The sequence below is a fragment of the Hylobates moloch genome, unplaced genomic scaffold, assembly GCF_009828535.3.
Source record: "Hylobates moloch isolate HMO894 unplaced genomic scaffold, HMol_V3 SCAFFOLD_17, whole genome shotgun sequence".
NCBI classification, from domain to species: Eukaryota; Metazoa; Chordata; class Mammalia; order Primates; family Hylobatidae; genus Hylobates; species Hylobates moloch.
In genome coordinates this window covers 77,673,499-77,697,117 of record NW_026652292.1, presented here as the reverse complement: position 1 = coordinate 77,697,117, position 23,619 = coordinate 77,673,499, and the positions used below count along the sequence as shown (strand labels likewise).

Here is a 23,619-nt window from a genome sequence, read left to right as displayed (position 1 = left end):
TGTGTATGGTTTCTGTATGATGTGTGTTGTCTGTTGTTGTTCTGTGTGGTGTTTGTATGGGGTGTATTTTGTATATGATGGGTATTATATGGTGTGTGTGTGTGTTTCTGCAGGGTGTGTGTGTGTGTGTTTCTGCATGGTGTGTATGGTGTGTGTGTTTCTGCATGGTGTGTATGGTGTGTGTGATTGTCTGTGTATGGTGTGGTGTGTGTGTGTTGTATGGGGTGTATGTTTGTATATGATGGGTATATTTGTGTGTGGTGTGTATCTGGTGTGTGTGTGTGTGTGGCATATGTGGTATGGGTTTCTGTATGATGCATATGTAATGTCTGTGTGGTGCAGTGTGGTGCATGGGTTGTGTTTCTGTATGATGTGTGTGTGTGTGCTTGTGAGTGGTGTATGTATGGGTGTGGGGGGGCGCATGTGTTGTGCATGGTGTGTGTGTTTCTGTATGGTGTGTATGGTGTGTGTGTGTTTCTGCATGGTGTGTATGGTGTGTGTGTGTGTTTCTGTATGGTACATGCATGTTTGTGTGTGTAACATGGACAGAATCACCCCTTCCCGTACACATGAGGGACTCTTAGGTGTTTGTTGGGTGCAGAATGAACAACCTGACCCAAAACAGGAAGTCCAGACATTGTGGGTCACTGTGGCCATAGATGGAGCTGGGAGAGTGGCATCGAGTGGCCTGTGTCCCAGCTTGGTGGGACCGTGTGGCCCTGTCTGCGGGGAGGGAGGGTCCTGGGTGAGGGGTCAGCCAGCCCGGGTGGGGGTGCTCCGGCTGCTGCAGTGCTGATGACATAATTGCCCAGGGAAGTGGGAGCTGGGGGCACCTCAGAGAGCTGGGGCTGGGGACTGTGGTGCCTACGTGGAGTGGTGCCCGCCCTATGGCCTTTGACCATAGCCTGGCTGACCACTGGTGGGGAAGAGGCAGGTTCTCCTCTCCTACTCCCTCTGTGACCGACAGCCCCTGACCTGTTAGGCCTCGGTTTTCTCATCTGTAAAATGGGTCTGTCTCCTGTGGCAATCTCAACCCAGCTGGCCTCATAGTCCTGGAGATAGATGGTCACCTGATGGTGGCCTAGAGTCAGGCTTGGGCCTCAGGGACGCCCAACCTTGCAGAAGAGGTTTGCCCAAAAGAGGTGTGGCCCAAGCCAAGTACTGGGGACAGTTAGGAGGTGATCCCAGGTGGCCTGTGAGCTAGAGAAGGGCACATGCAGAGGCCTGCAGGGGACAGCAGGCGTGGCCCAGGCTGGAGCAAGGAGCAGGGTGCAGTGCAGGGCCTGGCTGCCGTAGCCATGGACACATTTTCCCCGACAGGGCATCAGCAGGGAACGGTGGGGAGGGTCACTCCCCATGGCCCTAGAGCCTGGATGGATTGGCATGTAGGCCTAGACCAGGAGAGGCCACTGTGTCACATGAATGTAGGCAGGCAAGGATGAGGGCTGGCTGGGGCAGAGGCAGTAGGGGACACCTCTGAGAACTGGTGATAGGGGACAGCTCTTGGTGGCTGGATGTTGAGGGCTGGGGAAGCCTGAGGCCCATTCACGGATTAAGATGCCACACTTAAGCATGGAACTGGGTCCAGGTCACCAAGTGCTCCTGAATGTGCTGGTGCAGGTGGCTGCTCTGTCGTCATTTCTATGTTGATGAGACCCACCAGCTGTGACCTCCTGGCATCAGTGATGGGACACAGGGCTTGGGAGCCCTGGCCACAGGTGACCCTCTCTAGGATGAGCAATGGTCGCCAGCCCTCGTTCCACGTGGTGCCGTCTGCACGGCCCATCCCCGTTCTGGATGGAGAGTCCTGCGTGGAGAGAACACAGCCGGGCCAGGGCCATGGAGGGGATGGTGGCAGAGCTGGGGCAAGTGACTAAGCCTCCTGCTCCTCATTCTGGGTCCTGCTCCTCATTCCTGCTCCTCTCCGGGTCACCTCCAAGCCCAGAGTATGTGTTAGGAAAACCTGACTTGGTTGACATTATTGACTACGCCTTATGGAAGTTTCATTTAAAACTCCCTCTAACTATTTTGCATCAGTATAAAAAGGGACAGCAAGCACCTTGTTAATTTCCTGTAATTGGAAAATGAGGTCTCCTAAGAAAGTTAATTTCCTAGACTTCCCAGGCCTTTTCTTTTTTGTGTGTTTTAGGGACAGGGTGTCACTGCTCTGTCGCCCAGGCTGGAGCGCAGTGGTGCCACCATAGCTCACTGCAGTTTTGAATTCCTAGGCTCAGGTGCTCCTCCCACCTCAGTCTCCTGGGTAGCTAGGACTACAGGCTTGCACCACCACATCCAGCTAACTTTTTAATTTTTTCGTAGAGACAGGGTTTTCCTCTGTTGCCCAAACTGGTCTTGAACTCCTGGGCTCAACCATCCTCCTGCCTTGGGCTCTCAGAGTGCTGGGGTTACAGGCTTGAGCCACCATGCCCGGCCTGAGGCTTCTTCTTTTTAAGTATTAAAAGACTTTATTTTAATCTCCTCTCTCTCTTTTGGGGTGGTGGCATGGTGGAAAATCTTTGCTTTCTAGAAAATCTTTGCTGCCTTTCATTTTCCTGCCTGTGTCTTCGCCTTTTGCACAATGCTGTCTTCCAGTTCCCTGTGTCCCTTAGGCCCCGGGGCTGGAAGAACAGACAGCTCAGCTGCTAGGATTAAGTGAAAATCCTGAGAATCAAGCTGTGCCCCTGGGATGGGGACTTTGCCTACTGTGTAGTGTGCACTGGCTCTGGGTGAGGGGTTTGGGCCCCCCAGAAGCCATGCCTCCTTTGCCAGTGGCAGCAGCTCTGTTCCATGGGACTGTACAACCTCCAGATAGGTGTGCATTTTTGGGGGTATGTTGCAAACTAGTAGCATTGGCAGAAAATAGAAAAACTAACAGAGCCTTTTGCATTTCCTAAATTATTAGAATGTTAACGAGTGACATCTTTCGTTTAAAGGGTTTTGTAGTTTGCAATTAAATCATTATAATTGTTAACTGTTACCGAGTCCTTATTACAGTCTGGTCCCTGTTCTGAATACCTTAAAAGTATGAAATCATTTCATGCCCAAAACAACCTTAGGAGGAAGGAATTATTACTAGCCTCATTTTCTGATCAAGAAATTGAGGCACAGAGAGGTGAAGTCTCCTGTCTGAGGTCACACAGCTGGTAAGTGGCAGAGCTAAGAATCCACCAGTCACTCTGGCTCCTGAGCCCGTGCTCTTGCCCTCCACATCCCCCTCCCTGACCTCCACATCACATGGGCTGGGCGCTGTCCTCCCAGCTTTGCAGCTGATTAAATGACAGTTCAGGGATATGAACTGACGTCTCCCGCATCCTAGAGCCGGCACTTGCTTGTGTGGGACTTGAATTCAGGTCAGCAGCTGCTCCCTCTAACCTCTATTTATATCACATTATGTTATTTTTCTTCATAAGGCCTCTGCCATGCCTTGAATCTCGGCACCGTCTTTTAAAGACAAGAATCTTTTGTGATTTCCTGCTAAATATGCAATGCAGAGTCTTTGTAGTCCCTTTAGAAAATGTATCCAGGCAAAAATCAAATCCAAAAAGAAGGAAAAACCCAAGTACCCTTACCTTTTTCAAAGATGTCCACTCTCAATGGATTGTAAATATTTGTCTATGCTATTTTATTATTATTATTATTATTTGAGACAGGTCTCACTCTGTCGCCCAGGCTGGAGTGCAGTGGTTCAATCTTGGCTCATTGCAACCTCTGCCTCCTAGGTTCAAGCGATTCTCCTGCCTCGGCCTTCTGAATAGTTGGGATTACAGGCTAATTTTTGTACTTTTAGTAGAGACAGGGTTTCGCCATCTTGACCAGGCTGGTCTTGAACTTCTGACATCAAGAGATCTGCCCGCCTCGGCCTCTCAGAGTGCTAAGGTTACAGGCGTGAGCCACTGCATCCGGCCCTGTCTATGCTATTTTAAGTGCCTACACTTAAATATAAGCCTGCCTACAAATGCACATATATACAGTGTATATTATATGCACTATGTATACACATTATATATACGTATACACTGTAGTATGCTGTATGTACAATTGTATAAGTTGCTTTTCCATTTAATAGGTGGCAAACCTCAGAGTTGGCAGAGTGATGCCCACAGGTCAAATCTGGTCCATAGATCGCTTTTGTTTGGGCTGAAAAATATTTAAACAAATTTACGTGAATTCATTTCTAACGTATACAAATTGGAAAATTTCACATAAAAATCAATGTCAGCTTTCTCTGGAAAAATCAGATCTGGCTCCTCTGTTTAATGCTCTTGGACATCCCCGGAGCCGCGTTGCGATCACTGGAGTAGATGGCGTGTGCCGAGGGCTCACTCCAGTGACTTCCTGCACGTTTGCTGTGTGCTCCCTGCTAGGTCCGGGGGCAGGCCGCATGTCTGTGATGGTGTACACTCCTCCACTGCATACCCATCACGGGATTTACTAGTACAAGGAATTCCCTATGGCGGGACATTTAGGTTGCTTCCAACTTTTGCTCTCCTGATGCCTGGCACCGTTCTTCGGAAGGTGAGAGGGAAGTTGAAGGCAAGAGAGTATTGGCCTCCAAACAGTCACGTTGTTCTGGGCCTGAACACTGAGGACCATTTGACGCCCTTGCTCCTTACACAGCCCACTGTTGATAGAGTCATAGGAAAAATCCTGGGTCAAGCTATGGACATTGTTGGTAAATCTGGCAGCACATGCCAATGAGAATGATCATGATGATGAAGATGAAGCTGCTGCCATTTTTTTTTTTTTTTTAGACAAGGTCTGGCTCTGTCGGCCAGGCTGGAGTTCAGTGGTGCAATCTTGGCTCACTGCAACCTCCGCCTCCCGGATTCAAGCGATTCTCCTGCCTCAGCCTCCCGAGTAGCTGAGATTATAGGTGCGCACCAGCACGCATGGCTAATTTTTGTATTTTTAGTAGAAACGGGGTTTCACCATGTTGGCCAGGCTGGTCTTGAACTCCTGATCTCAGGTGATCCGCTTGCCTCGGCCTCCCAAAGTGCTGGGATTACAGGTGTGAGCCACTGTGCCCGGCCTGCTGCCATTTTTTGAGCATTGCTTTGTGCCAGGAAGTGTGCCAAGAAATGCCCAAACCTGAAGGCACTTAGCCTCCAGCAGCTCTGCGGAGTGGGGACTCTGACAGCCTCTGAGTCTCCACTTGGGCCATAAAGGACTCATGGAAGGAGGTGAAGCTGGCCTGAGGTGTGCGCTTCACTCTGTTATTTCAGTTCTGCTCAAAAGAGAACCCAGTACCATCTCTTTCATTACTTTGTTGATTGCATAAACAGCACGGCCACCGTCACTGGATTTAAAGCGAAACTGAAAATCGCGGGATATGAACTGATGAGAAGCACATTCCCCATCTCTCCAGGTGCTGCCCGGCAGGGCTCACATGCCACTGTTGTCCGTGGGCCTCCCTCTCTGTCTCTGCCTGGGCTGTTTCTGAGTTAGCTGATGTGCCTTTGCTCGTTCGGCCATCAATAACTTTTGTGTCCTGAGGTTATTTCCAGTTTTCCATTGCCGTCAACAATTCAAATTATGCTACTCACAACATCTTTAGGCAGATTGCTCTTTCCTTTCGGGAATTACTTCCTTAGAATAAATTTCAGGAAGCATATTACTGCGCCTGGGGTAGGAATATGGTAGTAGCTTTTTAAGTCAGCACAATCAATTTGGATTTAGATATTTAAACCAAAGTCATGTACTTACTCAGAGAGAGATTTTTTTCCTAAGGGCTCATTAAGTAATGAACGTTTGTTAAAAAAAAAAAAAAAGTGTGGCTAGATTCTTTAGGATAAATTGTTTTCTGTCCACAGAAAGGATTTGACTCTACCAACCTACCCCATTAGTATTTTTTCCAGGGAGACCCCTGGGATCTCCATGTAATTTTTGGTGAAGTTTGCAGGAAGTGTTACAAAGACCTCTTGGTGATGGGCTGGAATTTCTGCTTGTCAGATATTATTTGAACTTGAGTTGTCTTGAAGGAGCTAATTTTCTTTTTGTGCCTGTGTTATTTGAATCCTGCTGTAAAACTGTCAGGCCATGCGGGGCTGGAGGCAGGACACCTGAGCTGGAAATCCCACGGCAGCCACCGGGTCATCAAACAATCTTGGGCAACTCACTTCTGCCTTCTGAGCCTTACTTTTTTCATCTGCACCTTGGAGGCAAAGGTCCCTTCTAATCTCACCTTGTAGGTTGTGAGTTGTGACTGTAGAGGGATGTGAGCGGCCCTGTTCAGCAGGGAAGCGTTGTGGTTTCTTGATGATATTACACACACTGTGGAGAGGGGCAAGGCAAGGTTTATTCAGACTCATGTTCTGAGGAGCTGGTTGCCTTCGGGCATTAAACAAAGTGCTGAGTGTGTCCCAGGAGTGGTTTTTTGTTGTTGTTGTTTGTTTGTTTTTGAGACCGAGTTTCACTCTTGTCGCCCAGGCTGGAGTGCAATGGCGTGATCTCGGCTCACTGCAACCTCCGCCTTCCGGGTTCAAGCGATTCTCCTGGCTCAGCCTCCCAAGTAGTTGAGATTACAGCCATGCACCACCACGCCCAGCTAATTTGTATATTTAGCAGAGAGGGGGTTTCTCCATGTTGGGTCAGGCTAGTCTCGAACTCCTGACCTCAGGTGATCCACCCGCCTCTGCCTCCCAAAGTGCTGGGATTACAGGCGTGAGCCATCGTGCCCGGCCCCAGGAGTGGTTTTTTCCTGCTTGCCTGGTATATTAATTTCCTGTGGCCTCTATAAAGCATGACCACAAACTGGGTGGTAAACAAATTTACTCTCGCAGTTCTAGAGGTCAGAAGTCCCAAATCACGATGCTGGCAGGGTCGAATTCCCTTAAAAATAGCTGTCAGACCTTCCCCCCTCCAGCTTTGGGTGGCTGTCGGGTGTCCTGGGCTTCCCTGGTGTGGCTGCAGCGCTCCGATCTCTTCCCTGGCTTCGCGTGGGCTTCTCCTCTGTGTGTCTTCTCTGCGCATCTCCTAGAAGGATTCTTGTCAACGGATTTAGACTTCATCCTACTGCAGGATGATTTCGTCTTGAGATCTTTAACTTCGTTACGTCTTCAAAGACCCTTTTTCCTAATAAGGGCACATCTGCAGGTTCTGGGGAGCAGGATGTGATTGTATCTTTTTGGGGGCCACAATTCAGCCCGCCTCAGCCCTCATCAGCCAGAAGCTCGCCCATGTTGGCCAACCAGAGCTCTGCCCTTGCCTCCTGTGGCCTCAGTCCAGCGTCCCAGCCCTTCTGCTTGCCTCTACAATGTTGTCACCACGAAGCTGTGCTTTAATGAAGGGAGGAAATTTTTCAGCAGGCCTGAGAAGGCCAGACAAGGCCCTGCACCCAGTGCATGGGCAGATGTTGGTGGTGGGCATTGTGGAAGGCTGTGGGGTCAGGCCAAGAGCCTGGCATATAGGTCAAGGTTGGTGAATATCCACCTTCTGCGAACCAGTCCTGTTGGCTCCAGAACTGAAATATCCCTGCAGCCCACCCATCTCTGACACCACATGTCCCTGGTCCCAGCCTCCATGTCATTTGTCTGTGTCTCAGCAGCCTGGGTGCCCTTTAAACAGCAGGATGATAGTCGCAGAGCCTCTGCAGTGCTTCCTGTGTGACAAGCAGGGACCCATTTCACCCTCGCCACCACCAGTGGGGTACAGCTATTACCATCTGCACTTCAGCGAAATGGAAATCCGAGTCACACCCTGCTAATGGCTTCCCAGCATGCTCAGGGCAGGGCTTGAACTCTGTCCAGGGCCAGCTTCATGGGCACACGAGCTGTGCTGTCCTGCAGGGCCTACACTCAGAGGGCCTGGCTCTTGGCTTAATGCTCTGCTGTTGCCGTCATGCAAGTCTTAACAATTTTAAACAAGGAACCTCACGTTTTCATTTTGCACTGGGCTGCAAATACGTAGCTGGTCTTGACGCTGTGCTTGGTGTAGAACCCCCATGTGGTCTGGCAGTTTTCCCTTCCCACTGCCTGCCCGTGACAGGTGATATTTGATAGCTGTGTATCACAGTGCCCTGTAGACTTGTACTTTCCAGCACCTACCACAAGCCATCATTGTTTTCTGTATTCATTTCCATAGTGGTCTTCCTGACTAGATAGTTCTGTGATGGCCGGGACCTTGTCTGGTCCTCCTGCATGCCCAGTATATTAATTTCCTGTGGGCAATTAAAGGGCACCCGCACTGCCAAGGCACAAACGACATGGAGGCTGGGGGACAGGGGACATGTGATGTCAGAGATGGGTGGGCTGCAGAGATGTTTCAGTTCTGGGGCCAACAGGACTGGTTTGAGGGAGATGAATATTCGCCAACCTTAGCCTCTATGCCAGACGAGGTCCAGGGTCAGCAGCGGGGGCTCCCTGTGCCTTGAGGAAGGAGCCTTCTCTGAGGACTCCACCTCCTGTGTGTCCTGGGCAGTCACCCTCCAGCCTGAAGCGCTGAGCCAGTGCCGTGCCCCTTCCTCAACAGTGGGCTGTGCCATCTCCTGCTTGGTGGGCAGCAGGCTCAGAGTGAAAATCCTGGGCGCAGCAGACACCAAGCTAAGCTCAGCAGGAGAGTTCCCTGCTGTTGCTCCTGCCGACGAGATCTTTGTGCAGCCCGCAGCCGGAGGGGCTGATCACAGTGATGCTGTGTGGCACTGTGAGCGTCAGGACTATCAACAGTGTGTCCGTGGCACAGAGGCCGGCTGCTGAGGCCCACCCTGAGCTCCGAGGTTGACTTGGCCCAGAACTTTGGACATCCTCCCCTCCTGCACTCCATTCATCTCCACACTCACTGTGGCCCAGCCTGGCAGTGTCTGGCATGGGGTGTTGAGAGTACCAGGCTTGGCATCAGCCCATGGAGATTTATTCATCCTGGAATTGGATGGAGCTTGGACTTTGGGCTGGGCACAGGGTGGGGTGCACAAAGGTGGGAGCTAAGGTTCTGACCCAGAGGAGCTGACAGTCGACATACAGGGCAGGGCAGCCCTTTCCGCCACCGGCAGCCCAAAGAGTTGGCAGCCGCCCCATCCTGCCTGCGAGGCCTGTGGGCCGCTCCTGTGGATGTGGTCCTTTTGCTTTCTCTTCAGCTTTTTAGTGGTGTCCTTCCTGGCTAATTGCAGATATTTTTCTTGCCTTTCTTATAAAACAAAACAAAACAAAACAAAACAAAACAAAAAAACTGCACTGTTTCCTCTTAAAAGCAGTCATTGAAGTAGAAAATTGTACTTACCTAGAAGAGTCTAAAGAAGAGAATAGATATCACCTATAACTGCATCCCCCAGGTGGTCCCTGTCAGCATCCTGGGGGCATGGCTGCCATGTCCTTTCCACTGTATCCCCAGGGTGCAGGGTTGGCACCTTGCAGGTGCTCAACACATATTTGTGACTGAGTGAAAATAATGAGCAAATATATATATAGCAGAAAATTGAAACTATAAGTTGTATTTGTTTTTTGTTTTTATGTATTTATTTATTTATTTTGAGATGGAGTCTCCCAGGCTGGGGTGCAATGGCACGATCTTGGCTCACTGCAACGTCTGCCTCCCAGGTTCAAGCAATTCTCCTGTCTCAGCCTCCTGAGTAACTGGAATTACAGGCGCGCACCACCACGCCCTGCTGATTTTTTGTATTTTTAGTAGAGAAGCAGTTTCATCATGTTGGCCAGGCCGGTCTCAAACTCCTGACCTCAGGTGGTCTGCCCACCTCGGCCTCCCAAAGTGCTGGGATTACAGGTGTGAGCCACCGCATCCGGCCTGTTTTTTTATTTCACCTTTTTCACTCTTTGTGGTACTGACCTTGTCCCCATGTGGACTTTTCTGTCGGGGCTTAGACGTCATTTACTTGATCTATCCCTTCTGGCTGAGTGTTGTGTTGTTGGGATGGACATCCAAGTGTTTCTATCAGAGGCTGTATCTCTGGTATTTCCTTAAAGCACATTCCTAGAAGTGGCCACAGAAAGGAGTAAAAAGGAGCAAGCTTCCTTTTCTGGTGTTGTATTTTGTGTGTCTTCCTGCCCATCAGGGTATGGGGAGGTGCACTTCAGACTCGAAGGCTGACTTCTGAGAACTGCTGTGGTTATAAAAGCGGCACGTCAGCGGAGGCGAGGAATGAATTATGTGTCAAGCTCTAAGTCAGATCAAGGCAAATGGAGTTCATACTTATCTGAAGACAGAATGTACCTTTCTGGAATCGATCAGTGGTGATGTTGATTAGCCCAGAATAATCCTTCATGGTGTGTTGAGAAACACCACTCTCTCCTGTTCAGGAGGAAGGCAGCTGGCCTCCATCACTGCCTCCCAGATTTTGTAGCTCGGAGGGAGATCCCAGGGCCCCAGGGCTAGCAGGTCCCGCCTGACTTCAGTTCATGGCCACTGAGCATCTGCAACTTGCTGGATGCACTGGTGGTGTGGAGACCCCACCCCAGACCATTCCTGGGCACCCCTGTCCGGTACTTCCTGCATCTCCTGTCCACAGGCTGAGGTCACATGGACTCCAGGAGGCCAAATCCAATGTCCAGCTTCAGGTCCTCACCTTGACCTCTTTGGGGCTGCCCGCTATTGGAGCCGTCCTTCTTCTAGACACACGATCTTCTGCAGCCTCCCCGGGGCTTTCTCTCCTTCCGTCCTGTTCCTGGCCTTCCTTGCCAATTTTGTCTCATCTGCCCAACCTCCCAAGTTAGCATTCCTCAACACCGGAGTGTTCCCTCCTCACTCTGCATTCATTCCCTACGTGATCTAATGCCAACGCCACGACTCACTGACTGTGTGGATTTAGGTAGCTGACTTCACCTCTCTGTGCCTTCATTTCCTCATCTCTAAAATGGGCCTAGTAAAATCCTCTCTCACCAGGTGTTCCAAGGATGATAGGACAGGATTCCCAGCTCCTGTCACAGGCCCTGGCACCTGATGGGTGCCTCATGACTCTCCTGCTGTCGCTCACTCACTCATTCATTCATGCACTTGGCGGATCCTGATAGAATGCATCTTACCTGCTGCCCTCTGTTCTAGGCATGGAGGACACAGCAGGGGCAGAGCAGGCCCAGGCCCTGCTTACTGGGAACCCGTCCTCATGTAGGGGACATAGATGAGAACTAAGTCAATTACAGTTTGTCAGATAGAAAATGAGAAGGAGACGTGGTGAAGGGAAGGGAGAGCAGAGGCGGGCTTTCCGAGGCAGCTTGGGGCGGTGATTAGGCTCAGTCCTGGCTCACCCGCTTCCAGCTGTGGACCTTGATCAGGTTCATACTGTTTCCTCTCTCAGTAGTTGAGTGACATCACCAGCAGTCAACCTCTGTGTGTCTCAGTTTCCTCATCTGTAACACTGGGTGACATCACCTACCTAGTAGGGAAGGAAACCACTAACCTCTGAAATCGAAAAGTCCATTTCTCTAAGTGTGGTCCTCACACCCTGCTCCAGAATTGCCGGGATTGTGGATGGAAATGCAGATACCCTGGCCCACCGTGCTCCTCATGCTTCGAGCTCTGGATGAGGCCCAGGGCCCTGCTTTTTGGAAGAAGCACCTTGGGAGACACAGGCTCACTGATGTTGGCAGACCATTGTCTGCAGGCTGCTGAGATGGGCTGGTCCCATCCTGATGGGAGCAGGATGGACTGAAGCTACTCCAGGTGTGGTCACCTGGGAGCCTCACCTGGGAGCTTGTTAGAAATGCAAATCAGATTCTCTAGGGGTGGGCCCAGGACTCCACGCCTTAACAACCTCCAAGCGATTCTGCTGCAGCCCCCATCGGGAAGGCTCTAGGCCAGTCTGGGAGTGGCAGGTCATGCTCCAGATGAGGCAGGTGCCTGGCCCAGGGTGCCCGAGGGAGGGACACCAGCTCCCCACCCTTCTCTCTCTGCTAACTCAGTTTCCCTCCTTCCTTCAGGATCCCAAGTGATGGTGGTTTCCTCGGAGGGCGAGCTGAGTCCCGCGCGACTGGTTAGCACGGTGGAGCTGGTAGCCACGCCTGCTGGCTGGCGCGCGTGAACGGGTGTGAACCGCAGGATCTCAGCACTCTGACCCAAGGGGAAGCATGTCGAAGAAAGGCCGGAGCAAGGGCGAGAAGCCCGAGATGGAGGCGGACGCAGTGCAGATGGCCAACGAGGAGCTGCGGGCCAAGCTGACCAGCATTCAGATCGAGTTCCAGCAGGAAAAGAGCAAGGTGGGGGCTGGCGCTAGCTCAGCAGCGGCTGGGCCGCAAATGTCCCTTTGGGCAGTGTTGCCCCTGAGGCATGTGTGTGGAGAGCTTGTTCCAGAAGGGGGGCCGAGGGGGGCCACTTCACCTCTCTGCCCTGCTGTCTGTCCCTTTGCAGTACAGAGACTGCTGGGCAGGAGTCTGGGCCCCACCAGTGCTTGCTGTGACCTTCAACAAGCCACTGAACACCCCATTCTTTGATTTCTCTTACCTGCAAGATGGGGGTTGTCAGAAGAAAAATGTTTGACAAATTCAGTTTAGCAGAGATTAACTGAGCAAAGAACGATTCGAAGACGGGGCAGTCCCCAGCACAGAACACGTTCAGAGAAACCTGCATGTGGTCAGACAGCATTCATTATGGGGACAGAAAACAGAAGAGGTACTGAGGCTACTTGACCGGTTACAGCTTGACCCTTGATCCGTGGCTCACCTGTGATTTACTCATGCTCAGCTGCTGTGATTGGCCGAGCCTCGGCTATTTAAAAATGCTCCCAAGTCAGGTTTTCGGTTAGTTTGCCTGCTAAGTTAGGTTGCAGTTCATTATACAGGAACTCATGCATGAAGGCATCCTCAGGCTAAGTGTAGTTTAATTCAGCAGGGTCATGGCGGTACCAGCTTTTCCTAAATTCCAAAAGGGAGGAGGGCATAGTGAGGTATGTCCCACTTCCCCGCTTCCCATCATGGCCTGAACTAGCTTTTCAGGTTAACTTTGGAAGACCCTTGGTGGAGACGAGGGGTCCGTTCAGATGGTCAGGAGGCTTCAAAGTTTATTTTTGGTTTATGCTGCCTTGAGGTCTTCTAAGCCATATATGTGCTTTCCTAGCTGTGGTGGGGCTGTGGTCTGGACTCAGGGCTCTGCTAGGTAAAGAGCTTGGAACAGAGCCTGGCTCTGGGGTGTGAGCTACTTTCCTCTCTCCTAAAGCAGATTTGAGCTTTGGAGCTGGTCAGGACAGTGCCTGGTTGGGTGCTGGGAGTCTAATTAAAGCACGGGCTGTCACAGAGGGGAGGAGCACAGGCTTTCTAGGCAGACCTGGCTTCAAACCTCAGCTTGTCCCCTAACTGGTCTCATGATCTTGGCCAGGTGACTAAAAGTCTCCAAAACTTCTGTCTTCTCATCTGACACCAGCTATTATGGTGTAATAATAGCTATCTGGATTAAGATGGTCATGAGGATCTGATTAATGGATGCAATAAAAAGCCCCATCAACATCTGGTGCCCAGGCACAGCTGCAGTCCTGTTTGGTGGCCTGGTTCTGACTTGGGTGGGCTTGAAGGTAGAGCAAGCCCAGGGTTCTGTGAGCCGAGAGAGGAGCTGCCAGCCAGGCTGAGCACAGAAAGGGGACGGAGATGCAGGCTTGCTCCTGGGTGGCGCGAGCAGTTGAAGGTCTACCTGAAGCCCTGAAGGTGCCCTCTGGCTCCTGCTGTAGTACCTGGAGTGATGGGTGGAGGCTGCTTGGGGGATTGCAGCAGGCGTCCCTGTCTTGTTGAGCTGGGACTCAGGCTGCCGATGGAGTGCTGGGCCAGATCCAGCTTCCAGGTGGGGACGGGGCTGGGGCCTGGGATCTGGCTCCAACCCCAGCTCAGGATGGCCGCACAGAGCAAAGGCTGAGTTCTAGACCAGGGGACTGGGCTTCTGGAACTTGGGCACAGATGCACCTGTCTCCATCCCTAGGTGTTCAAGATTCCAGGCCGAGTGCATCCAGCCTCTTTTAGACATGGATGCTGGTGATGCTGACCTGTTCACCCTTTAGCCAGGTCAAGAGGCCAGGTCACCTCTGGGGCTGGGGCTGGGGCTGACTGGCTGGGGGTGTAAGGGCTGGCAGCTTGTATCTGGACGTAGCCACAGCAGCTGTGGTGACAGGGAAAGCTGCTCACTCACATCACACTACCTGGGCTCCATCCCCTCTCCACCGCCACCCCTGCCTGAGGTCTTAGAAGCTGTGTAACCCCCTGCCTCAGTTTTCCCATCTGTAGATGGGGACCTCTAAGGTGTCTGCCTCCTGGGTTGTTTGAGGAATGAATAAGTCAGTCACACACAGGTCCTGGGTGCTGCCTGTCATACTCTCACATGACCATCAGGGTGACATTTACATGCCTAGTGTGCAGATAGCACCAGGTGCTTTAGAGGGTGTCATGACCCTGGCAGTGACCTGAGAGGTCAGGTGTGGCTTCCCCCGTGTTCCAGGTGAGCAGGCCAAGGGCTGGAGAGGGCGGGGACTTGCCCAGGTGTGTTCGCTTGCCAGGGCTGCAGTAACCAAGTCCCACAGATGGGGCGGCTTACACAACAGACGTTTGCTGTCTCGCGGTCCTGGAGGCTGGCAGCCACAGATCCAGGTGTCAGGATTGGCTCCTTCTGAAGCCTCTCTCCTTGGCTTGCAGATGGCCACCCTCTCCCTGTGTCTTCACGTGGCTTTCTCCTCTGCGTGTGTCCGTGTCTGTATTTCCTCTTCTTACAAAGACTCCAGGCAACTTGGATTAGGGCCCACCCTAATGAACTCATTAGGCTCTATCTCCAAATGCAATCACATCCTGAGGTCCTGGGGGTTCGGACTTCAACATATGAATTTCACGGGGACACAGTTTAGCCCCACACACGAGGCCAGCACAGTAGGTGGTATTGCTGGGTTGAAAGCCAGGCCCATGCGGACCCCAGGCTGGGCCTCCCCGTTACCAGGCTGCCTCCCTGCCTCTCGGACGTGTGGCAATTTCCACTTGGATGCACGCTGGCTGCTTATTTTCTCAATCCAGCCATCCCTGTGGCCCCTTCAGGTTGACTTTACCCATCTGGCTGCTGGGAGAATTTCAATTCTCTGAGAATTCAGCAACGTGCTTATTGACCGGCACAAAAAACATAAATGCAAACTTTACAATTGCATTGAAGTGTTACTTTGACGTGATCTCACAATCACTGTCAATGTCCCATTTAAAGTGCTGGTATTTTAGCAAAGCATCCCTGTTGAACACTGTAGGATGAGGGAGGGTGATAAACGTGTCTCTCTGTTCATCTGCAAGCCCCTGGCACGCATGCTCCATGCCTGGGCTGAGTGAGAGGTGTTTGGAAGTAACTCAGAGACAGCCCCTGTCCTCAGGTCAGATGGGTACAGAGGCTCACAGGAAGCCGGCAATATAGCAGCCCTGGGCACATTGCATCAGAGGTTTTAGAAAATAGTGCAGGGACAAGCAGAACCCAAGGCTTCACAGGGGCAGTTTTCTGGGGGTTTTGTGGAGCACTTCCTTACTTTCTGGCATTATAAGACGCCCCAGGCTCCGCAGTGGCTCACGCCTGTAATCCCAGCACTTTGGGAGGCCGAGGCGGGCAGATCATGAGGTCAGGAGATCGAGACCATCCTGGCTAACATGGTGAAAACCCATCTCTACTAAAAATATAAAAAAATTAGCCAGGCACGGTGGCAGGCGCCTGTAGTCCCAGCTACTCGGGAAGCTGAGGCAGGAGAATGGCGTGAACCTGGGAGGCAGAGCTTGCAGTGAGCCAAGATCGTGCCACTGCACTCCAGCCTGGGGGGCAGAGCGAGACTCCGACTCAAAAAAAAAAAAAAAAAAAAAAAAAGATGACCCAGGCTCATCTTGTATATTTCCTACCCCCAGCCCTAGACCCAACAATTTCTCTAAGGGGTCCTGGTTCCTTTTGTTGGAGAATGGCATTAGAAACAAAGATCTGGGCACCAGGCGTGCCCATCACTGCTGCGGTGTCATTGTTTCTAGGCCCTCTCAGCTGCCAGAACGAGGAAATATATGTGTGTACTGACCTGCGTATGTACACATGCCTGTAACTATTTCCATATATGACATCTATATCCATACAAAGTCAAACATGAGTTCTTATAGATGTCCCAAGATGCACCCACTGCCACATGGCTCACTTCAGCCTCCTCTTGCTTGTCTGTAACCTCTCACTCCAAGTGGGAAACCTGGCTTCCCCACCTGCCATCACTTTCTTGTTCAACACTATACATGTATGATGGTTTCAGAGTAGTTAACTGGTACCCATGAGATTTGGAGGACTTTGAGCATGGAGGGTGTGGTGGGAAGGGCTGCTGCAGGTGGCTTGGGCAAGGGGGAAGTGGGGAAGTGGCCAGGCCTGGGCATGGAGAGCCAGCGTTGCTGGATTGGATGGGGATGGGGATGGAAAGGGACGAATCTGACTCACTCTCTGAGTGGGAATGGCAAGTGGGGGTTGTGTCGGTGGTTCAGATAATTTCTCCACACCAGCCCCCACACCCCCAGGGCATGCTCCCTCTCTTGGCCTTTGTGTTATGACTGCATTTAGAGTCCAAGTGCTGAGGAGCAGCTGGTGGGGGTGCCTCTACACTTGGGGTAGCTTGGAGGCAGCTGGAGGTGAAGTGCTGGGCGGCTCTTTTTGGCCTGCTCAGCTGGATGGAGTGGTGGTGGGAGGGAGTGCTCTGTGCCCATCAGGGGTCACCCCAGCCTCACTCTGCTGCTTCTGTGGCATAGGTCGTCACCTGGGCTTGGCCCTCAGCAGCTTTGGGCAGAGCTGGAGGGACCCAACAGGGCCCTGTCCCCAGGCCCCTGCCTCTCTGTCACCATCCCTGCCCTACACACCTGGATCACCAGCCTCAGCAGCACCTCTGCCCTTCCCAGGAAGCAGGCCCTAGACCCCCCGGGCTGCCCTGCACAGGCCTCTGCCCACCCTTCCGTGTTCCTCACCCCCTTTCTACCTGTGTCTCTCACACGAGGCTGCCCACACCTGATGCACAAAGTCAGAACCACGATAACAACAGACTTCCATTCACCCACCCACAGTCACCTCATCTTCCTCCTCCCAACGGGCCTTTGAGGGGCAGCTGTTGACATCCCTGTTTCCTAGCAGAGGAAACTGAAGCTCTGGAAGATTGTGTGGTCAGGTTCTTCAGAGAAACAGAAACAATAGGTTGTCACACACACACACACACACACACACACACACCACAGAGTGAGAGGTTGTTTGTTAGTTTTAAGGAATTGGCTTATGCAATTGTGAGGCTGGCAAATCTGAAATGTGTAGGGCAGACCAGCAGACTGGAGATTCAGGCAAGGGTTGATCTTGCAGCTTTGAGTCCCAGTGCAGTCTGGAGGCAGAGTTCCTTCTTCCTCAGGGGACCTTGGTCTTCTCTTAAAGCCTTCGGCTGATTGGATGAGGCCCACCTACATTGTGGAAGGCACTGTGCTTCACCCAGAGTCTACTGATGTAAATGTTAATCTCTTATAAAATATACCTTCACAGCCACATCTGGACTGGTGTTTGACCAAACGACTGGGCATTGTGGCCCAGCCAAGTCGACCCACAACATCAACCACCATAGAGGTAGAGAGATTTGCCTGGGGAAACACAGCTCATCAAAGCAGATTAGGATCTCATTGGATCTGACCCTGCTGACCCCAGGTGGCTGTCGGCATTAACCAGGGACTTAAGACAGTGTTGCCTCGCAGGAGGGAGAACGGTCGAAAACATTTTGTCCATAACCGGGACAATTATGTTAAATACTTAAAGTTCTGGCTTCCTGCTACTAAATCTACTAGGAAAAGATGCTGATTGCTGCCCCCAGGGTAAGGTGGACAGAGCATAGACTGGTCTCCTGGCTTCATTCCTATAATTGTGAGTATCTGGTGAAAGGAGATGTTGATCTTGTGTGTTTGCCTGGGTTGGTTTTATTTGCTTCTTTATCTGCTGTTATAAGTAAGGATTTATCAATACTCAGGTGCCATTGTAAAACTTCTCACCTAAAATTAATTTTAACATGTTACTATGCTATCAACAGTGTGGTCTGGGGAAAAACGTTGCCATTTTCCCTGGAAGCAGCTTGTCCATCAGAGGCAATTCATTTCAGGTCTTCAGAGAGGGGAAGACTTCAGGAAATAAGGGCTTGTCAAGCGTTCCTATGGAATGTGTGTTGAGTGATATTTGAAACAAAAAGGTTAAAGCAAGCATTTTGAAGTGTTTTAAGAATACACTCCCTTGGGACGTTTTATAAGTAATGTTTTGAATTGTTTGCTGATAAAATGAATAGGCTCAAGGCAGGGTGGGTCGGCTGGCAGCATGGGGTCCTCATCCCTCACCCTGGGCAGGTCACCAGACCATCTCTGATCCTTGGCTGCCTCATGATAAAACAGAGGAGAGAGAGAGGAAGAGAGAGAGAGAGGGAGAAAGAGAGGGAGCTCGCTACCTCCTTCCCAAGACCGTGAGGGGTTAATGTGGCAATGTGGGTGATGCATTGGAGCCCCCAGCCCAGCTAGGGACCCCGCTCAACAAGAATGGTGCCCCCTGCTCACTGCCCCCCAAGACTTAGACGCCTTGTCTGTCTTCTCCAACTCCAGAGTCCGTGCATGGGGCCCTGGAAATATATTTCTGGTTTACAATCTTTTGGGTCTTGGTTATGATTTCTGCAGGGTGTGTTTTGTGATTGAGCAATTGTCTCAATCTACAACCTGGAAGAGATGCCAAAGGCTTGAATGCCTCTCCAACATCCTCAGGGGGTTTCCACCCCCAGGGAAAATCTCAGGGAACTAGCAGGAGAGATTCTAAGTGGGGCTGGCAGGAGGGTCAGGCCTGCAGGGCATTGCCGAAGGGGGAATCCATGGGAACGTGGGCCCAGGTGGGTGTCTTGGGCGTGGGGAGGCTGTGGCCAGCTCCGCCAGCTGTGACCCTGATCCTGACCCTGACCCTGACCCTGACCGGCTCTCTCGCCGCTCTGGCTGCAGGTGGGCAAACTGCGCGAGCGGCTGCAGGAGGCGAAGCTGGAGCGCGAGCAGGAGCAGCGACGGCACACGGCCTACATTTCGGAGCTCAAGGCCAAGCTGCATGAGGAGAAGACCAAGGAGCTGCAGGCGCTGCGCGAGGGGCTTATCCGGCAGCACGAGCAGGAGGCGGCGCGCACCGCCAAGATCAAGGAGGGCGAGCTGCAGCGGCTGCAGGCCACGCTGAACGTGCTGCGCGACGGCGCGGCCGACAAGGTCAAGACGGCGCTGCTGACCGAGGCGCGCGAGGAGGCGCGCAGGGCCTTCGATGGAGAGCGCCTGCGGCTGCAGCAGGAGATCCTGGAGCTCAAGGCAGCGCGCAAGCAGGCAGAGGAGGCGCTCAGTAACTGCATGCAGGCTGACAAGACCAAGGCAGCCGACCTGCGTGCCGCCTACCAGGCGCACCAAGACGAGGTGCACCGCATTAAGCGCGAGTGCGAGCGCGACATCCGCAGGCTGGTACGTGTCGCCCCCTCCCCCGCCCGTGGGCACGCAGCCTTCCCTCCCTGCACGCATGGGGGAAATGCGGAGCTCCGAGGACCTGCTGTGCTGCGGGCGTTGTTCAAAGCACTGGGGCCCCAGCAACGTCCCTGCCGTCTTAGGTGTGGTAAGGAGGCTTTGGGGCTGCAGGCAATCGGCTCAAAGAACAGTTTCCCCATTTGTCAAAGGAGCTTAATGGAGACTAGCGAGGGTTGTTGCAAATGCATCGTGATGGCATATCTAAGTGCCGGGCATTTATTGATTCATTTACTTCAACAACCATGAGCAGACGTCCATCTCCAGGTAAGATGCCGCAGGTCAGGGCAGGCCGGCCAACTGGCTGCAACAGCAAGGGAAAAATATAAATTGCAAATAGTCCTGTTTTGAAAGATACTGGAGATCTGTGGAAGCTGTGGAGTGTGGATGAACTAAAATTCCAAAGGGAAGGGGAAAGAGCCCTGCCTAGGCGGCCTAATTGCCAGCTACTTTCTTCCCTTGGGGCATTTGTGGATTCTGGGTGTGGGCTGAAGATTGGATGTCCTAAGAGAGACGAGTAGGACTTTTTTGCCATCTCAGAGTGGGCATGAAAGAATGGAAACCAGAGGAGCGCCACCTAGGCCAGCTTGCTGCACAGGAGGTCCTCCTGCGTCCTGGAGTGAAGGGGGAGGCTGGTGAGCCCAGCTGGAAAGGCAGAGTGACAGCTCCCATGCCCTCACTGGACGTAGGAGACAAAGGCAGAGGGCCCGCCACAAACACATGACCAGTCTGCCCCTCAGGGCGTTTGTCACACTTTGAAGCTGTGTGGGGCAGGAGGCTAAGAAGTAGAGTAAGCTGAGGTTTTCAGACTGGATCAAACAGTAACAGTGATATTTACAAGAGAGATATCTTAATTATGAGGACGTGGTGACATGGAGCATAAGAGGATGGGGAAAGATACACTGTGCAAGCACTTCCCAAAAGCAAAGCTGGTCTGGCTGTATTCATGTCAAAGGCTCTAAGGCAAGAAGTAATACTAAAGACACAAAAGGACAGTTCTTAATAATAAAGGGTCAATTCAGTGGGAATGCATTCAATAACAAAACCTCAAAATGTCTAAAAAAAAAAAATTATCAACACTAAAAGGAGAAGCAGACAAATCCACAGTTATGATTGGGGATGAACACACTTCTCTCAGCAAACAGTAGAACACACAGACAAAGAAGGAATAAAGACATGATTTCACCAACACAATTAACCTACGTAAACTTACCTGACAGAGCACTCTATTCCACAACTGCAGAATACTGTGGACATGACATACTTTTATCACTATAGACCACATTTCAAAATTTGTGGGTTGTAATTAGTCCTTAGAGCAAAACATATTTTAGACAAAAAGAAGAAATGCTGAAAATCAAGCATCTAAGCTTCTAGCTCAAGAAGGAAGAAAAAGAACAGCAAATTAAACTTCAGAGAGTAGAAGGAAGGAAATTTTAAAGAGCAAGAAACAGTGAAATAAAATCAATAAAGAAAATCAATAAATTCAAGAGTTAATTAAAACTGATAAACTGACAAACATTTAGCAATATTGATAAAGCAAAACAGAGACAATAAATCACTAATATCAAAAATGTAAAGGGAGAAATACCACAGCTCCTACAGTCAATAAAACCACAGCAAACAGCATATACCAATAAACTTGAAACCTCGATAAAATGAACATATTCCTTGAATAAGCACAATGTACCAAAACTGACATGAAACAAATAGAAAATCTAAGTAGTCCTATAGCTCCTAAATAAATCTGTAATGAATTATTTTCCTATGAAGAAAGGCCCAGACCTAGATGGCTTCACAAGTGAATTCTTTCAAGTGTTTAAGAAAGAAGTAAAACTAATTCTAGCCAAAGTCTTCCAGAAAATAGAGAATTAGGAACACAGTTTAACTAACTTATGAAGCCAGTGTAACTCTGATTCCAAAAGCAATAACATTACAGGATAAGAAAACTTTTGGATTACCTTTTATGAACATAGATACAAGAGTATGAGCAAGATATTAACATATCAAATCCAGCAATACATAGGAAGGCTAATAAGTCATAACCCAGCTGGGTTTATTCTGAAAATATAAAGATTGGCTTCATATTCTAAAATCACTGAATATAATTCAACATAATAATATGATAAAAAAGAAAAAAAACCATGTGGTCGATCATCTTCATAGATGCAGAAAAATCTGTTGGTAAAATTCAACTTCATGATATAAACTCTCAGAAAACCAGGAATAGAATGGAATTTCACTAATATGATAAATGGTTCTATCAAAAATCTGTCACAAGCAATATACATAATGATGAAATATTGAACAGTTCCCACCCAAGTTCAAGGTCAAAACAAGATGTTGACTATTACCACTTCTAGTCAACATTGCACTGGACAGGATGTCAAATACAAAATAAAATAAATAAAAGTTTTATTGGGAGGCCGAGGCAGGTGGATCACGAGGTCAGGAGATCGAGACCATCCTGGCTAACACGGTGAAACCCCGCCTCTACTAAAAACACAAAAAATTAGCCGGGCGTGGTGGCGGGCGCCTGTAGTCCCAGCTACTCGGGAGGCTGAGGCAGGAGAATGGTGCGAACCCGGGAGGCGGAGCTTGCAGTGGGCCGAGATCGCGCCGCTGCACTCCTGCCTGGGCGACAGAGTGAGACTCCATCTCAAAAAAAAAAAAAAAAGTTTTAGGGAGAAAAAAGGGAAACTCATTATTTGCAAGTGCTATGGTTGTGATGTAGAAAATCCAAGAGACCTGTTTTAGTTCATTACTGTTGCTATAACAAAACAACACAGACTGGGCAACCTATATATAATAGAAATTTATTTCTTACCATTCCGGAGGCTGGGAAGTCCAAGATCCAGGCACTGGCAAGTTCAGTATCTGGCAAGGGTCCAGTTTCTGCTTCTAAGACAGTGCCTTGAATGCCATGTTCTCACATGGCAGAAGGAGTGGAATGACAAAAGAGAGACAGGCAGCTCATATTTCTCTTATAAGGTCACTAACTCCCTTCATAAAGTCTTTGCCCTCATGACTTAATCACCTCTTAAAGGCCCCACCTCCTAATACTATCACATGGGTGATAAGTTTCAGTGTATGAATTTTTGTGAGACACATTCAGAACATGGCAAGACCCTACAAACTATTAGAATTAATAAGTGAGTTTATCAAAGTCTATGTATACAAGGTACATACACACAAATAAGTTGTTTCAATATATCAGCAGTGAACAATTAGAAAATGAAATCTTAAAAAATATCATTTACAGTAGAGCACCACAAAATTCAAATACCTAGGAATAAATCTGAGGAAAGTTGTGTAAGATGTCTCCCCTGAAAACTATAAAACATTGCTGAGAAAAACTTAAGGAAATCTAAATCAATGGAAAGGGATATCATTTTCATCGATTAGAAGACTTAGTATAGGTATCAGTTTTTCCATGATTGATCTATAGATTCAGTGCTATCCCTTACCAAAATCCCAGCAGACTTTTTTTTTTTTTTTTTTTTTAACTGAGTCTTGCTTTGTTGCTCAGGCTGGAGTGCAGTGGCGTGATCTCAACTCACTGCAACTTCTGCCTCCTGGGTTCAAGCAATTCTCCTGCCTCAGCCTCCCGAGTAGCTGGGATTACAGATGCCTGCCACCATGCCCGGCTAATTTTTTTTTTTTTTTTTTTTTGTATTTTTAGTAGAGATAGGGTTTTGCCACGTTGGCCAGGCTGGTCTCGAACTCCTGATCTCAAGTGATCCACCTGCCTCAGCCTCCCAAAGTGCTAGGATTACAGATGTGAGTCACCACGCCCAGCCGCCAGCATACTTTTTAAATGCAGACATTGGCAAGCAGATTCTAAATTTGAAGTAAATTTGAAAGGATGCGGAATCGCAATCTTGAAGAAGAGAAAAACTGGAGGTTTCATACAACCTATAACAAAGTTTACTACAAAGCTACAGTAATCAAGACAGTAAGGCTGAAGGTTAGAGAGACAGGTCAATGGAACAGAATAGTCCAGAAGCACATCTTCATGTATGTGGAAAAAGACACCGTGGCAGTTCACTATAGAGAGGATGATCTTTCAGTGGACAATATTGGACTGGTTAGCTATCCGTAAGAAAAAAAAAAAAAACAGGAAATACACACACACACACACACACACTATATATAGAGTATGAAGTCTATATCATACTAC

The 23,619-nt window shown here is 50.0% G+C and overlaps 1 protein-coding gene across 2 annotated transcripts in view; it reads left to right on the top strand.

The window, feature by feature from the left end:
• JAKMIP1 (janus kinase and microtubule interacting protein 1) overlaps positions 1 to 23,619 on the top strand; it is a 173,443-nt gene that overhangs the window by 72,102 nt on the left and 77,722 nt on the right. For both annotated transcript variants that reach the window (XM_032135397.2, XM_032135400.1), the window contains exons 2-3: positions 11,862 to 12,137; positions 18,888 to 19,382. In XM_032135397.2, the coding sequence (XP_031991288.1) occupies positions 12,009 to 12,137; positions 18,888 to 19,382 (624 nt within the window). In that variant the 5' untranslated portion in view covers positions 11,862 to 12,008. The remainder of the gene's footprint in view (positions 1 to 11,861; positions 12,138 to 18,887; positions 19,383 to 23,619) is intronic.